The following is a 16,128-nucleotide window of genomic DNA, read 5'->3' on the forward strand; positions in this document are numbered from 1 at the left end:
CTGTTCCAAATGACTTTAGTTTCATCACACTTTTCCTGAGTCTGGGAGCAGTATGAGAATCGGAAGGCCTCAGTACAGTCGGTATTGTTAGCACCTTGAACTTATCCTCCTGTTTCTTAACTGCCTCATTCCCATCTCTTCTGCTAACAAACAGTGAATTTTTAAAAATATTATCTAGTCCTGTCATTCTGTTTAGAAACCTTTTGTTTATTTTTTTCCTGTTGCTAACTCCAGTGCACTTTCAAGACTCTGGATCAGTTGGAATGAAAGTGGTGGCTGAAATTAGCATTATTAACATTTCCCCACATGGCTCCAATGTCCAGCCTGAGTTGAGAATCACTGGCCTGCCTGGTAAATTTTCAACTTCAACCTGGCATGCAAGGCTCTCTTTGCTTTGACTCCTACCTACCTCCCCGCTCTTCCCAACACAGAAAATGTGACCAATGCCGTCACAAGCCAGAGTTCTGGGATTTGTCTTTGATGCCTCCCTCTTCTTCTTCCTCACCTTCAACTCATAGCCAGGTTCAGGCTTTCTTCTTACAAAATACATTTTGCCTTTGCCTTTGCTCACTTGGATCTGTGTCTGCTGTCACTACTCTGACCCATCAAAACATTCTCTTTCCCATCCAGGATTATGGGTCACCTCATATATAACATATATACGTATACATATATATACGTATATATATATATGTATATATACATATATACATATACATATATATACGTATATATATACATATACATACATATATATATATTAGAAAGCATGGTTTAGTGTCATGGTTTATAATCCAAGCTTGATTCACTATTAACTTTTGTTCTGATTTTAGAAGAAATTAAAACATTTTCATGGACCCCAAGCTCAGTACCCACTGTGCCCAAGGAATAAGGGGGCACACATCCTAGGTATGGCTACAGCCTCCTTACCTTCTACTCTCCAGATCCATCCTCCCCACAATGCCAAGGGACCTTTTAGAATTGTCCATGGCATTGCCCCTCATTGTACTTAACACACATCAGTGATTGCCTGTGGTACTAAGAATATAGCCAAACTTCTGGATGTGGCCTACAAAGCCTGGCATTAAAGACTTTGCAGTATTATAAATAAGAGTAAGTCACAATAAGCAGAGTATTGTGGCACATGGCTGTAATCCCAGCCCTTGGGAGAGTGAGGCAGCAGCATGTCAAGTTCAAGGGCAGCCTAGGCTACATATCAAGACCCTGTCTCAAAATTTAAAAAAAATGAATAAAATACAGAATAATAAATCACAATAAATATTTGTCAAATTAAATAAAATAAATCTGCTTATACTTTAAAAATGAACAATGTCACTTTGATCTCATCCTCCACACATTTATGTTGGTTATGTTTGCTGTGTCTCTTTCCACACTTCTGTGATATGTGTGTATATCATACATGTGAAATATCTATGAGGTACACAAAATATGTATTGTTTGATATGGCTATTGATTTCTTTATTAAATAAATGTTATCCTAATGTATGTATCATGTATCATTATTCAATCTGCATTTTTCATACACCAAAAAGACTTGGAGCTAAATTAATGTTGATGCCTGAAGATTTTTATCATTACTTTTAACTATTGCTTAATACTTCACAGTATGGTTATGCCATATTAAAATTAGCCACTCTACTGAGACTCAGTTTTCTCCTTGACAAATAATGCTGCAGGGAAAATGCATGTAACATGTGAGAGCATTTCCAAGATAGATATCTTAAAGTAAAGTTGCTGATTATTATGATATGGCATTTTTATTTTACTAATACCCGAGGCTGCCCTTCGGGTAGCACTGTCACCATATGCTCCCATGTGTATTCGTATGAATGCATCCATTTCTTCACAGATTGCCAAGACTAACCATCTCTAACAGTTTTTCTCCCTCTTAGGGAGCATCCTCCAGTAATTCTTTCCAAAAGGGGCTAAAAATTGTAAACTTTTGAGAGTCTGAATACACCCTTATTCCCACAGAGTCCTTTGGCCTCTATACAATTATAAGTTTAAGTTTAAAGGTTTTTTTTTTTTTCCATTTCTCACATTAAGGTACCCTCTATTTTCCTCTTATTTCTGGATGTGGGTAAGAAATCTAACGTTATGTGGGTCAGTGGTGCTATGGATAACCCCATGTGACTGTAGATCAGAAGAAACCTGATCTTATTCTGACTTTCATTCTTTTCTAGGTAATTTTTTGCTTCTGATAATTTTTAGGATTTTTTTCCTGATATGCTGAAGTGTCAGTACAAGGAGTACAGGTATAACTTTTATACTACATGTCCCACTTGGGGACTGGTAGATTCTTTCAGTCTGAGAATTCATTCTTTTTTTCCAACTCTTTGAAAATTGCAACCAATATTTCCTCAAAGACGCAGACAAACAGAGTGAGGGAATGAGCCCAGGTTGCCCAGATGTCAGGAGGAATGGGAAGGAGTGGTAAGCAATGGTGCCATGTACCTGGGTTCTTATAATAGGAACAAAGGAGGTGACAGTGACATAGAGGAATAATAGCATGAGTGGTAGAAGAGCAGAGGAGCCTGGAGGGAGGTGGAAAAGTAGTGTTCAAGAATGGTAGTGGGGGGGTTAGAGAAGTCAGAACCCTGGCTTCTCCCTCATCAGATTCTTGCCTCCCCACAGTGGACCTTCAGCTGACTGCCTGCTTCCTATGACCTCCTTTCTCCTGCCCTGGGGTTGGGTCTACTTGGCCATTTGGCTTACTATCTAGGAACCTCTGGGAGAGGGGAGACCATATGAGTAGATAGACCTATAATTGATATAATAGGACTTGTGTGAGTGAAGGTAAGGGAGGTGGGGATGGTATGTCACTTTGCTCAGGCAGCCATAACAAAATACCACAGACTGGGGATGCTTAAACAACATAAATTTGTACTCGCACAATTCTGGGGACTGGAAATCCAAGACAAAGGGTTGGAAAATTAGGTTTCTTTGAAGGCTGTCTCCTTGGTCTGCAGATGCCCATTTTCTTCCTGTGTCTTCACGTGGTTTAGATATCGACAGCCCGCTTACAGGCACACTTAATCTCTGAACACCAGTATCTTCATCTGTAAAAAGACGTGACTATTACCCACAATGAAATATTTGGAAGTATCCAGCATATCCAAGTATATCTCACCAAGTCTAAGGTGCCATCAATCAGAGCATGTGCCAGTATCTCATATGTACCAAAAATGGCATTACACGTACCTAGATTCATTGATTTGAATCTCCTGGGATAAAGCACAATCACATTTTAAAAACATTCCCACATCCTGAAAATCTGGTAAGCTCAGAAGTTGCAGCTTCCCGCATACTGTTCATCAATATGCCAAACAATCCATGTTTAATTCTAAGCTATGATCTTTGGAGCTCCTTATCAGTTTCTTAGATATTTGATAGGAAGCCTGGATTTCAGGCTTTGAAAAAAAATTGACCAAATTCTTTACATTTTCTGACACATTCATGGAGTTCCAGAAACTCTCACTCAGAGTTATAAAATAAATACTTTGGTAGAACATGTAAACCAAAATGTTCTAGTAGTGGAAAGGCTGTGTATTTACCTCCCTAGTACCTAGCTTTGTGGTACCTTTCCCTGACTATAACCCAAGGACAGGGAGCACACTTGTGTCCTTTCACACTTTTATGATTCTAAATGAAGAACTACTAGTTCCCTTTATGCATGTTAAACCACTTTTGTCAAACATTTAGAAAGAAATCGAATCCTCTCATTATTTTTCTGCATATCTATGATTGAATTCTGAGTAATGACACTATTATGACCACAGAAATAGCTCCTCTCGCCTCCTTGACTCCCTTTAGAGGTCTAGAAATGCAATCCACCTACTTACCTTCACTATATCTCTCTCCATAATTTTCACACCCACATTTATATGCTCCATGAGCTCAAAGGAGCCCAGACCCCTGATTTTATAGTTGAATAAACTGATGCTTCCCCAAGAAATCAGTGACTTGCCTGAGGTCACACACAAGGTAACATGCAGAGATTGAGCAAATGCATTCCAATCCAATGGGAAACTGTCCTAAGTCACCCCCAGATCCTTCAGGAAGCCACAGCAGTCACTGTTTTCACGCAGATTCCTCTGAGCTTTGGCTGACTCCCAGGGAAGCACACATATCTGCTGTGTATTGGCAGAACTTTGGCTTAAAACATATTTCAAATGCCTCTCATTGAATGTTGGCAGCCTTGAAAAAACATGGCTAGGAAATTATTCTAGGAGGCCTAATTGCTCTGTGACACTTTCCAAGGTGAAGTTGATGGCATTCTTTCCCAAGCTCTTCTCCTTGCATCCAGAACCAGAATAAAAGGCATTTCCCAGTGTGTATCCTAAATCTGGGGAGGGCTAGCTTAGCAGCCTCTGGAATCATGGCTGTCTTCACTGGGCAGGGCTTTGTGCACAGTGCTGAGTGCATTTTGCCAAGTTCTTTCTCCTTTGGTTTCAAAACCCTTGTGTATTCCAAGAGAAATGTAGTCCATGTGTTTCTGATTCATTTACTCTTAAATCATTAAAATGTTGTTTTGTGAGAGTTATTTGATGTCTGAGGAGCCCAAGAGTCTTCCTAATGGGAATTTTAAAGGCTTTTCCTCTTATCCTGCCTGAAACAGGAAGCAAAATTTTGCTGAAACACTGCCTGAGTTCAAACACATCTTTTCATTTCATATTCTTGCACCTGCCTTATTGACCACACAGCCTCCTAATAATAATGCTCTCAGCAAGGCTGAAATTCAGACATGCTATAATGGGGAACTTGGAAAGAAACATGGGAAAAGAATTACAGTGACAGTGAAGCCACTGCTCCCCAAAATGTGCCAGGAGAGTGCTACCTAAGGGTGGAGAGTGTGTGCTTTTGCCACCTTGGTTCAAGTGTCAGGTAACCCTATGAACAACTCTAAAGCACTTCCACAAGTATAATCTCACTTAAGTCCCACACCAATCTCCAATTACAAACGAGGAAAAAGGATGAGAGATGTTAAGTATTATGCAAAATAGTAGAAAAGAAAGATTATAGCTAAAGTTTGACTGAGTCTCAAGCTTTTTCCAAAATGCTTCAAATTGAGTTTTCCTGTGGTACCTGTGTTTGAAATTTCATGTGCATTATGACATGTTAGTAGGAAGCAGTGCCAATTCTTCCTCAATTGCTATGCCAACCTGGATTTAAGAGGTTAAATTGCTTAACCTCTCTGGGAAGTTTCCTCATCTGGAAAATGGAGATAATGTTACTACCCACTTACAAAAGCTGAAAAGATAATTGAAGAGAATTAATGTCAAGTGCTTACGTCACTTACCTGTCTTAAGTAACTGGCTGTAAGTGGTAGTAGCAGTAGGGAGTAATAAGTAAATAGCTAGATAATCTTGACAAGTTATATAATCTCTCCAAACCTCAATTTCTTCATTTGTAAAAGGAGTCTAATAGTGGGACCCTCAAAAGTTTGTGAAAGCAATTTAGATGACATTTGTGTCTAGCAGTGTCTAACACAGAAAAGATGCTCAGTAAAACCTATTTCTACACCCAGACATGTCTCTCCCTATTCAGTGTTCGTTGTCATCAGGGAGAGATCTTACTATCAGCTCAGCTTAAATCCAGTGTTAATTTTCTTCTCAAACTATGACACTGACATACATACAAGCTCAAGTCTTTTTAGACATAGAGGGTACCTGGCTTCTTGATGTGACGGGCCCTTTCTAGGCTGGATTGGACCTCTGCACACTCTGAGTTGGGATAAACAGTGCCACAAGCCTTGCTTTTAAGTAGGGAAGAACAACCTGCCAACTGCAGAACTCCACGCTCCCTCACAGTCCCAGCCAGCAGTTCTGCTCACAGGAAAACCTGCGGTTGCCCACAGACAGACTGAGGCTTTGCATCTTTTGTTCCTCCTAGCATAGACACTAGAACTGCCTTCTTGATTGTTTTTGTTTAAGTGGTGTTCTTTTGCTGGTGTCCTAAAGGAGAGCAAAAGGTTATAGCCATCAAGCAAATTAAACTTTACACACACACACACACACACACACACACACACACACACACACACACCTATCTGAGCATCTTAGTTTCCTCTGACACACACACACACACACACACACACACACACACACACACACACACACACACACACACACACACACACACACACCTATCTGAGCATCTTAGTTTCCTCTGAAGGGCTGTGTCCCTAAGGAGGGAACTAAAGAGCAGAGTAGATCTTCTAAAGATTCTGTTCTGTCAGGTCCCCTCTGAACATGTGGAAGAGCAGTTAGTGGAGGGAGAGAGAGAGAAAGAGAGAGAGAGAGAGAGAAGAGAGAGAGAGAGAGAGAGAGAGAGAGAGAGAGAGAGAGAGAGAGAGAGAGAGAGAGAGAGGCGGAGAGGGGGAGAGGGGGATCTGTTGCAGGCAGGGGAAGGCGTGACCTGAATGGAGAATGCCAGCCAATTCCAGAGACACACAGGGACCTCAGAACAAAGATAAGGCATCGCTGACACCACACCGGGGAGCTAACAGACAAGTCTGGCAGAGAGGACCAAAGCCAGGCAGCCAGGAGAAGGCAAGGCAGGAAAATGAGGTGAGTGCCAGGGCAGGAGAGGACAGTATGCCCTCCGGGGGACCAGGTGTCAAGCTAGAGGGTCTGACCTTGTTTCTGGGCATACTCACCTGCATGTCCTGTGGGTGGCTGGCGCGGGGGCGGGGTGTCGGTTCTCATGGACCCTTGGGCAGAGCTGTGGAGACTCAGGGCGTCTTCCCTGAGACCGCGGAGACAAGCAACTTGAAACGGGAGAGTTTGTGCAAATCCTGCTCCAAGGCTGCTGGCCGGCGTGCGGGCGGGCCGGCGCTGTTGAAGCTTGTTTCTCGCTCTGCCAGCGCAGGGTACTGCCTCCTGGCCAATGTGACCCTCCTCCTCTTGCCCACAAGGCTGATTTTTCATTTTCCTCCTTAACAATGAGCTCTGATTTCTCACTCCCAACACTTAGAGAGTTAGATATGGTTTGTGTGTTTATTTGTTCTGACCGGAAAAGAAATCAGCTCCCACAGCCCAGCTTTGTGGTTTCTTAAACCTTCAGAACTTTGCTCGTTCAACCTCAATTTAGAAAACTAAAAACCTGTCCCCATTTTACAGTTCCCTATAAATTCTACATTTCTCACTGAAATCAGAGGCAGCTGGTGACATGAATCAGGCTAGGAATTGCACCAAATGGCTCTTAAAGGGATACCACAATTTTCAAGGAGCATTTGAAATTCTGAAAACTAGGACTTAAAATTCTAATTGGCGTGAAGCTCTTCACCCTTTCTTTTTCCTCATCTTCCTTGATGCCTTCTTAACCAGACTTTCCTTACATGTTTTTTTTCCTGCATTTCTGAAAACCCCACCACTTTAATTATTTTTATAACTAGTGTTAATGGTGCTAGAAACACACAAAGGTGAAAACACTGCAGATGTGTTAAGTGTGTTAACACCTCTTTTCTCATTAATTTCCCTTTACATTGGGAGTGCTTCTATTTGTTTCTCGTCTGCAAAGTCACCTAGCAACTTTGCTGAATTTGGGGGCAGTAAGGGGCTTCCAGCTGTGTATAACTTTGGACTCCAATTACCTGCTATTCAAAGGGATATCCAAATCCCTGAAAAGTTAATTCAATCATTCTGTTCTTTTAAATTCCTTGTCTTTGTTGTTGTTACTTATTTGTTTTTTGGGACAGGGTCTCAGCACCTGAGTGCTGGGATCAGAGTTGTACAATACCATACCTGGCTTCACTGTCATTTTAAATGTGCCATCAAACTTCATTTTTCTTTCTTCTGGGAAAAAAAAAAAGGCATTTATGCTCATTTACATAGAATGCTAATATGTCTTACCTGTCTGGGAACTGAATCTCACCCTACCATTCAATGCCCCAGCCATACCAAAGTGCAGTAACAGTCCTGGATCTTTGCATATGGTTGTCCCCCAACTTGGAGCAACCCTCCCACACACTTTCTGCCTACAAGACCTGATTGTTCAAGTAGGCTTGACTATCACTTCCTTTTCCCTGATTATCATGTCCAAAAGATAGTATCTCCTCCTTTGTTCTGTTCTGTCCTTTGAAGTCAATCTCTTACTGTCTTTGGAACACCTCCTTAATGTCTGTTTCCTGCTAGGAATTCAATAAATATTGGTTGAGTTGCATTCAAATGCTGAATAGCAAAGCAACTACTAGGAAAGTCTCTAAAGGATCTGGCCTCACCTGCATACAGCACTTCAGAGTTTGCAAAGCACTTTCATGGCCATTGTCTCATGGAGTCTTCAAATTTGGAGTGAAGTAGTGGTTGATGAATAGATGAGGATAAAAGCAATTGGGAGTCTTACCCAGAGCAATACTGATGATCTTGAAAAGGCTCAGCCTCAAACTTGGGTCTGTGGGCTCCAAGGTCAGCATTTTTTCAACTATATTCCAGTTAATTCTCAATCTCAACGCAAATTAGAATGGTCTGTGGAGCTGTAGAAAATGCTGATGCCCACGATTCGCCCTAGACCAATTAAACCAGAATCTTCTGAGGAGGGGCTCAGGCATTAGTATTTTTAAATTTCCACACAAAGCCATGGGTTTTTGAATTATTTTTCACAGGATTAATTGCTTTGGCCAGATGCCTGGGCATGATATGGGCACAGACCCAACTTCTTCTGTGCGCTTTTGATATTCCTTTCTTCTGTTGAAGTTAACTCGCCATATGGTATTGGGCATGATGGGACATCTCTTGAGGTATCCTTTTCATCATCTGTCAAATGAGTGTGGCATGTACAGGAGCTGTACACACCCTTCCAACGCAGACTCAAAAATGGAGTCTTGGCGTTGTGTATGTTGAAATGAGGAAAGTGAATGGAGAGGTTAGAAAGTGCTATGTATTCCACGGTCGTAGATTCAGTGGGCTTTCTTTTGCATCCCTGATACACTGATCCTAGGGGCCTATGACATCCCAGTTCCCTATATTACTTTTGACATTTCAAGCAAAAGTAGCTCAACTTTTTGATTAACTGGAGGATAGATAACAAGTGTCAGGAATTGTACAGCCTGTGCCTGGAGTACAAAAAGGCAAAACATTCAGAGAGAGTGATGAGGAGTGAAAGCTGCCACTGACATTCTTTAATTCATAGCCCCTAAGGCAAGCAGGCAAGCATATGCTCAAACCCATTACGTGAATGGAGATATTTGCTTCATATGCTTGAAACTGTCTCAAGATGCAGAGGAGAACAGAATGCTTCACAGGCCTTCCTCCCACGCTGACCAGTTGCCTACCACACATGGCACTGGGCCCCTGGGCTAGACGGGCCAGTCAGCTGCCAGCCCTTGACAGAACTGGCCTGAAGAGGCTCTGTCTCCTTCATGTGATCTGAAAAAAGCAGACATGAGGAAAGTCGACCTTTCAGCCTTACATAATCCGGTTGCCGCTATTGCAGGGAAGTCCTGTTTGGGAACCAAAGCTCATGCTTGACTCCTGTTTTTCGGGAAGCAGCATGACGGAGTCATCATAACTAATGTTTGTCTATGGCTGGACACTTAACAAAAACACTTTCCAATGCTCCTGGGGGCAGTAGCCCTGGGGGAAGTCGTTATTTTAAGATGAGGAAACAGAGACCTTCCCTGACATCCTTAAAATAGGTAGGATAAATAAAGTCAAGGCCTGGAGTTGAATCTGGCTGCACCTGATCTCCCAGCCGAGGTAATATCAGTTCATCTCCTCACTTGGAAATGGGGGTACTTGAGCCCTATAATTTAGAGTTTCTGCACTCAGCTTTCCTATAATTTACTAGATAACTTGGACCCATGCCTTCCTTCTCTCTGCCTTTAAAGCCCTTCCGTCACAGACTGTTTTAGGAAAATACTGACATTGACTATTGGATTAAAGCGTTTTGTTTTCTTAATAACATCCCACATATTGTTATTGTAGGCCCATTGGGGAAAATTTAAATAAGTTTATTTTCTTTTTAGTTAAAAATTATCCATGGTCCTTCTAGACCAGTGTGAACATTTTATACACACAAAACTTAAATGTACGTTCATATTACCATCCCACAGACAACTGCTGTTAGTGCCTTGATGTATATCCTTCTAGATCTTTTTATACTTGCCTATTTACCTTTTTCAAAAATATTACATGAAATAGATAATTTAGTCATGTATTCTGCTGTATTTATATATGCAAAAATTCATATATATGTATATATATACACATACATATATGCATCTGAAAACATGGGAGGAGATATTGGCAGGAAAACAACTTCCTAATTAGTAAAGATATAACTGTTAGACCCACCATCCTGGTATAGTTTTCCAGCATTGACTTTTTAGGCTGTCTAAGACTCTGGCCCCACTTTCTTCTTTTGTGCATCCATTCATCATCTATTATATATCAGACTCTATACTAATTCCTTTAAATATATTATCTCTAATGCTCATACAATCCCTGTAAATTAAGAATTATAATCCCCATTTTATATATAAGGAGACTGTTGCTCAAAGAAGCTAGTTGCTCAAGTTTTCACAGCCAGTTGAAAGAACAAGGAATTGAACTCAGGTACCTGTAACTTTAGGCTATGCCTAAAGCATTGCAGCATGACAGCTACTCTGTGCCGCACAGTGGAGCAGAATGGTCACATCTGTGTTTTAGAAAGACAACTTTGGCAGAAGATTGTGGTATGGTATGAAGTGGGAAATGGGGGCGGTAGATTAGTTGGGATGTTATAGCGATAGTCCAGGTAAGAGGGCTTAAGTTAAGTAATTGTCTGGAGAGGAGAAGAGGTGGATTTCCAAAACACAGGAAGCAGAATGAGTAGGACTTGGTGACTACTACACGTTGTACAAAAGGAAAGAGGAATGGTAAAATTTCAGGCATCAAAACTGATAAATCAGAAATGATAGAGGAACTTATTAGGAAAGAAGTTGATGAACTGAGTTTGGGATGTTTGAGTTCAAGGTCCCTGGGTCTTACAGGGAAAGTGGTGTGTACTGACTTTGGCCAGCATTGGTTATTGTGCCTCATTATTGCATCATCAACCTTTGGTGTGTTCCATAAGTTTTATTGAGCTTTCCTTGACCCATTTTGCAATTCTTTGAACATTCCATTACCTCTCATTCCTGCAGAAAAGAATAATAGGATTTTGACCTTTGTCTTAGAACACTTACAAAAAGGAAGAAGAGTCATTTTGCTCATGCTATCTTTATTCAAGATGTTGTGTGCCCCAACAAATTTTGAGGTAGAAATACTTCTTTCAATGTTAAATTTGTTAAAGGTCTACAGATTTCATTGCTGAGTATAAGTCTCATCCTAATATTACCATGTTATTTTTACTTATGTCTTAGAAAAATGCATAAGGAATTTATGCATAAATGAAGTTTTACTGAAGAAATGATACCAACTTTTACCTAATTATGAATGCTACATTTTTAGTAGTAAAAGAATATGTGTCAGAGTCCCAAATGTGATTACTTTCTGAAAAAGTTTAACACTCTTATCAAATATTCCAAAGTGCAAAACTGAGAGAGAAAAGAAAGCCATCTAGCTGTTTCCTCCCTTATTACAGACTGAGTAAGCAGAGCGGGAAAGTAATTGCAGCAGGGATATGCTAAGAACTTCGTCTCCTAACTACTAATTTAGTACAATGTTGGGGACCTGTGTCTGTGCATGTAAGTAGGACCACATTCATGTCTTTCAGGTGGCTCCTTTTCTACTATGCCCTGTGCCTTTCCCTGTTGAAGTCTTCAGCCCACACTGTGGAACTAAATGATATGTTTGGCCAGATTCAGTCACCTGGCTATCCAGACTCCTATCCAAGTGACTCAGAGGTGACTTGGAATATCACTGTCCCAGAAGGGTTTCGGATCAAGCTTTACTTCATGCACTTCAACTTGGAATCCTCCTACCTTTGTGAATACGACTACGTGAAGGTGAGACACCCCCCTCCCCCGCCAATGTTCCCTGACTGGGCCAGGCTCTCTGCTGGAGGCTAAAGAAGTCTAGATGGATTAGACACTGTCCTTACCCTCCTTGCAGGGTTGCATCTAGAGAGGGAGGACACACAGGTGACAGTGCGATGAATAAAAGCCAGAGGGCAGTATGCTCTGTTCAAGGTGAAGTAGAAAAGACCAACGACTGGTGGAATATGACTTGGCCAAACACATTTTTTTCTTTTTTGTTCTCCAAGACTGTAATAGTTCCACTAACCTCTGCTCTGCAACAAGGTCCCAATCAGAAAAGAGCAGAGACCCTAGATTAAGCAGTAGTCATACAGAAACAAGGCCATAATTATATCCAAAGCTGAGGTATTAGAAATCATTGCCAAAATTTCCCAAATAATGATTAAATGTTTGGGAAGGGTAAGCTATGGAGTAGTCAACAGTAGGAGGTGAGCTTGGATGGGAGGGTTAAGGTGAGATTCTGAAGATCGTGGAATGGTCTGCTATGGTGTTTGCATTTATCAGCAAAGGGCATAGACAGGAAGGAAAGTCAGTATTAGAAGGGTGTATAAGAAACTTATTTGGGGAGTGCAGCAGAGTATCCTAACATACAAACAATATTCCCTGGAATTGCTGTACATGAGAAGTTCCCATTTTAAGGTGGGATTGAGAAGAATCAAAATATTTTGAGAGATCAAATCTATTAACTGTATCTACTTCAAAAGATATGGAAACCAAAGAACCTACTTACTAAGCTCTCTGTGGCTTCCTGGAAAAGGTTCAAATCAACTAACATTAGAGTCAGCTTTGTGTATTTTTAGCATTATTGTAGTCTTATTTTCCCACAGCTAGTAATTCCACGAACGTTAACCTTGTATTAACTGGAAAATTTGATCAACAGCAACGTAGTGAGTTTACTAGGTGATTTTACACTACAATCTCATTCAAACCTTACAATAATACAATGAGACAGCATTACTATCCCATTTCACAACAAAGAAACCAATTCAGGGAGGTTAAATAACTCACCCAGGTTGTACATATGGTAGGCAGAAGATCAATGTCCCAAGCCCATCTTGTGGCTTTGAATCCCATGCTCTTTTAGCCACACCAAACAGCTCACCAGGATACTACAGGAGCTTATAGGGTCACAGGAGTGGGGGAAGGCCTGCTAAGATGGGCTGTTGACCCCTTCCTTGCTTCAGCTCATTTTATGTGTAGGGTGTTGCCATTGAATCTGTTGGGTTCACATGAAGTGGTCCATGATGCTCTGTGTCACAGTCGTCAATCAGCACTATTGACCATTTGAGCCACATAGTTCTTTCTGAGGAAAGCCATCTTCAGCACTAAGGCATTTTCAGCAGCATCCCTAAGCTTCTCCTTATATATCAGTGGCAGTTGTCTTCTTACTGTGACAACCAAAACTGTCTCCAGATGTTGTCAGTGTCTCAGAGCCACTACCGATTGGGGTGCTTCCCTTCTTCAAATTCCCTTGCTAGACTGTGGGACTATTAGAATACAAAAGATCTGGTTCACTGCAGAGAAATGAGCCTAGAAAACATGAGCTCTGGGCATTGCAAAAACAGTCTACTTGAGGCAACTCACAGACTGAGCTGCCTACCTGAAATGCCCTATTGCATCTCTGAATCAGACACATTTTTGTGATTTCTTTGGAAAAGGGGATTCATTTGAGGGAGGAAGCTTGTTAGTTGCCTCTCTTCTAGAATTCCTGCCTAGCCTTAGCACTAGCCACCCTGTATAGCCATGGAACGTGAGCAGGCCTCCCCTTGCAGGTTGTTGCATCCTTATCACTTGGCACTCACATGGAGACAGGGCCCTTTGCCCTTGTGTACACATGCCCAGCAGAGTTTCCCTTCAAAAGTCATAAACTCACAGAATATCAAGATGCAGGCCCTCTGGAGACTCATCTAGTTCAAGTTCATGGGATTATTCAATTTTTTTTTAAAGTAATTTCTCCCAAGTGAACCCATTGTTCTAACAACCTTTCAAGTAGGCCCAATATAGAAAACCGAAATGCCACTGCACAGGTAAGGTGACCTGAAGGTCACTCTACCTGCTCATCCTCCTTAGTCATGCTGCAGCACCTTGATGCATGATGACTTGAATTGTGTTACTCTGTTCAAGTTTCCACTGAATGGAAGAAGAGACTCAAGGTCAGAGTTCAAGAAGAGGACGAGCATGCTACCTCTGAACTCTCAAACCCAGAACTTGACACACAGAGTTGAATCCTGTTCACTTTTTTTTAGTTGCCTTCCCAATCTCAGTCCCCAGAATATGTGCTTTTCATTACTTTGAGTAAGAGAGAAGCTCTTTTCTTTCCATCTAAATAAAAGCAAAAGCATGCCATGTGACTCCAGGGTAAGAAAACATCACTCTCCAGTATTTTGTTTTTTTCATCTGTTCAATAAGAAGGTGGATGAGATAATCCCCTAAAGTACCTTAAATTCCAGAATTCTAATCCAAATCCTCCTTTCCATAATTTCCCAGATGACCCCACCAAAACTTCATTGCAGACAATGGTAGTAGTATGTATATAATAGCCAATTCTCAAAGTTCTGAGGTGGTAAGCACTCCAATTAGAGTTACAGTCTGCTGAGGCCTCGCTTTGGCAGGATAGCATCCCTGCTTTGAGGAAATTTTACTCTGTGAGTAAATTTCTTGGCAACCAAGGAGTTCTTTGATAGGATCTCCCAGCTCGCATGAACCCTTTCCACCCCCATGCAAGCCTACAAAACTGCCCTTCTCATCCAGGCCCATCAGGCTACTAGGAGGAAACTGCTGACACTATGCATCAGTAACTGGAAAAAGAGCAGGACCCCCAGACTGTGATCTGGATGCTCACATTTATGAGAATTCCTCTCCAGCCTGACTTCCCTTGGTCTTCAAGGCACGTGTACATCTGCCCAGCAGCATCTGTTCCTTTGGAATGTGGCTGCAATTGTGGATTCCCACAGTGCACAGATGAGGCATATGAATACTGACTGGACGGAGCTACAGGCCAAGGACAGAGCACAGATGCTGTTGGGGAGTTGGGACCCTAAGCTCTGGTTGTTATATACTAACAAACCTTACACGAGTGATTACTTATAGAGGGATCTTGGTTTCTTCTGACAAATATAGGGAGTTGAACTCGATGGTCTATAAGATACACCTAACCCTAATGTTTTAAGACCTTAGAAATAAAGGTCTACTTCCACCATCATGTCAAAAGACCAGGGAAGGTCAATTCATTGGTAAATATCATGCTTGGACCAGAATTTACATCTCAAGACTCTTCATCTTTTCTTCTTTTAAGTTAATTAAACTGTAGTGGAGTCCTATCTTGTGAAAGCTTACATTTTAAGTTGTAATGTAAGGCAAATATTGCCTGTAGTAAAACTCTTTAAAATCTCTTAAAGCCAGGCACAGTGGCACAGGCCTGCAATCCCAGCACTTGGGAGGCTGAAGCAGGAAGATCACGAGTTCAAAGTCAGCCTGTGTGGCCTGATCTCAAAAAATACAAAACAAAATCTCTTAAATATAGTAATTATTTTTAATATGGCCAGAAAAGACATCATTTTTCCAGAAATGGAACAAATTATACTTCCTTTATTTGAGCACCTGATGAAGGTGTTGACTTAGGAAGGAATCACTGGGGCAACGGTTATGGAAAGAAATATAATCACTTAGAAATCAGAAACCTCAAGAGAAAAGCAGATTCGCAACTCCCATTTTGAAGTTCACTTCATGGCATCTGTTCATTGAAAAAGGAGACATTAATCACCTGCATTATTTTTTATTCTCTCATTGTCTGTAAAAGTTCATTTGGCAACTGTTGTGTTCATATGATGCAATGCCACTGTTCTCTTATTAACCCTACATCCCTGATATATGCAACATTTCTTCCATCATTTCCTACCCGATATCAGTTTCTCCTCATTAGTCTACCCTCTTCATATATCCAGAGGGACCTTCTTAAAACATTACTCTGTTGGACTCACAAATCTTTCAATGGTCACCCACCTTCTATCCAATTAAGTCCAAGAGATCTATTGAAAACCTGTTGTAAGCAAAACACTATACCAAAACTGGTCAACAAAGATGAGTGAGATAGTAGTGTCTTTCAGGAACTCACAAATTTAACATATGTAATGAGGTAATTGCTTAATTAGTAA

The 16,128-nt window shown here is 41.2% G+C and overlaps 2 protein-coding genes across 7 annotated transcripts in view; one reads left to right on the forward strand and one right to left on the reverse strand.

Moving 5' to 3' along the window:
* LOC141423271 (uncharacterized) overlaps window positions 1-8,041 on the reverse strand; it is a 33,734-nt gene extending 25,693 nt beyond the window's left edge. The window contains exons 1-2 of one of the 3 annotated variants that reach the window (XM_074073577.1): window positions 6,680-8,036; window positions 2,915-3,080 (exon numbers count right to left, since the gene is read on the reverse strand). In XM_074073577.1, the coding sequence (XP_073929678.1) occupies window positions 2,915-3,080; window positions 6,680-6,950 (437 nt within the window). In that variant the 5' untranslated portion in view covers window positions 6,951-8,036. Of the gene's footprint in view, window positions 1-2,914; window positions 3,081-6,679 lie in introns of all 3 variants that reach the window. The other 2 variants (XM_074073575.1, XM_074073576.1) reach the window with 2 other exon arrangements.
* The window catches only part of Masp1 (MBL associated serine protease 1), a 75,329-nt gene continuing 65,617 nt past the window's right edge, over window positions 6,417-16,128 (forward strand). The window contains exons 1-2 of one of the 4 annotated variants that reach the window (XM_020171344.2): window positions 6,417-6,590; window positions 11,713-11,944. In XM_020171344.2, coding sequence (XP_020026933.2) covers window positions 6,586-6,590; window positions 11,713-11,944 — 237 coding nt within the window. In that variant the 5' untranslated portion in view covers window positions 6,417-6,585. Of the gene's footprint in view, window positions 6,591-11,701; window positions 11,945-16,128 lie in introns of those variants that run through there. The other 3 variants (XM_074073573.1, XM_020171347.2, XM_020171345.2) reach the window with 3 other exon arrangements.

The sequence above is a fragment of the Castor canadensis genome, chromosome 5 (assembly GCF_047511655.1).
Source record: "Castor canadensis chromosome 5, mCasCan1.hap1v2, whole genome shotgun sequence".
NCBI lineage: Eukaryota > Metazoa > Chordata > Mammalia > Rodentia > Castoridae > Castor > Castor canadensis.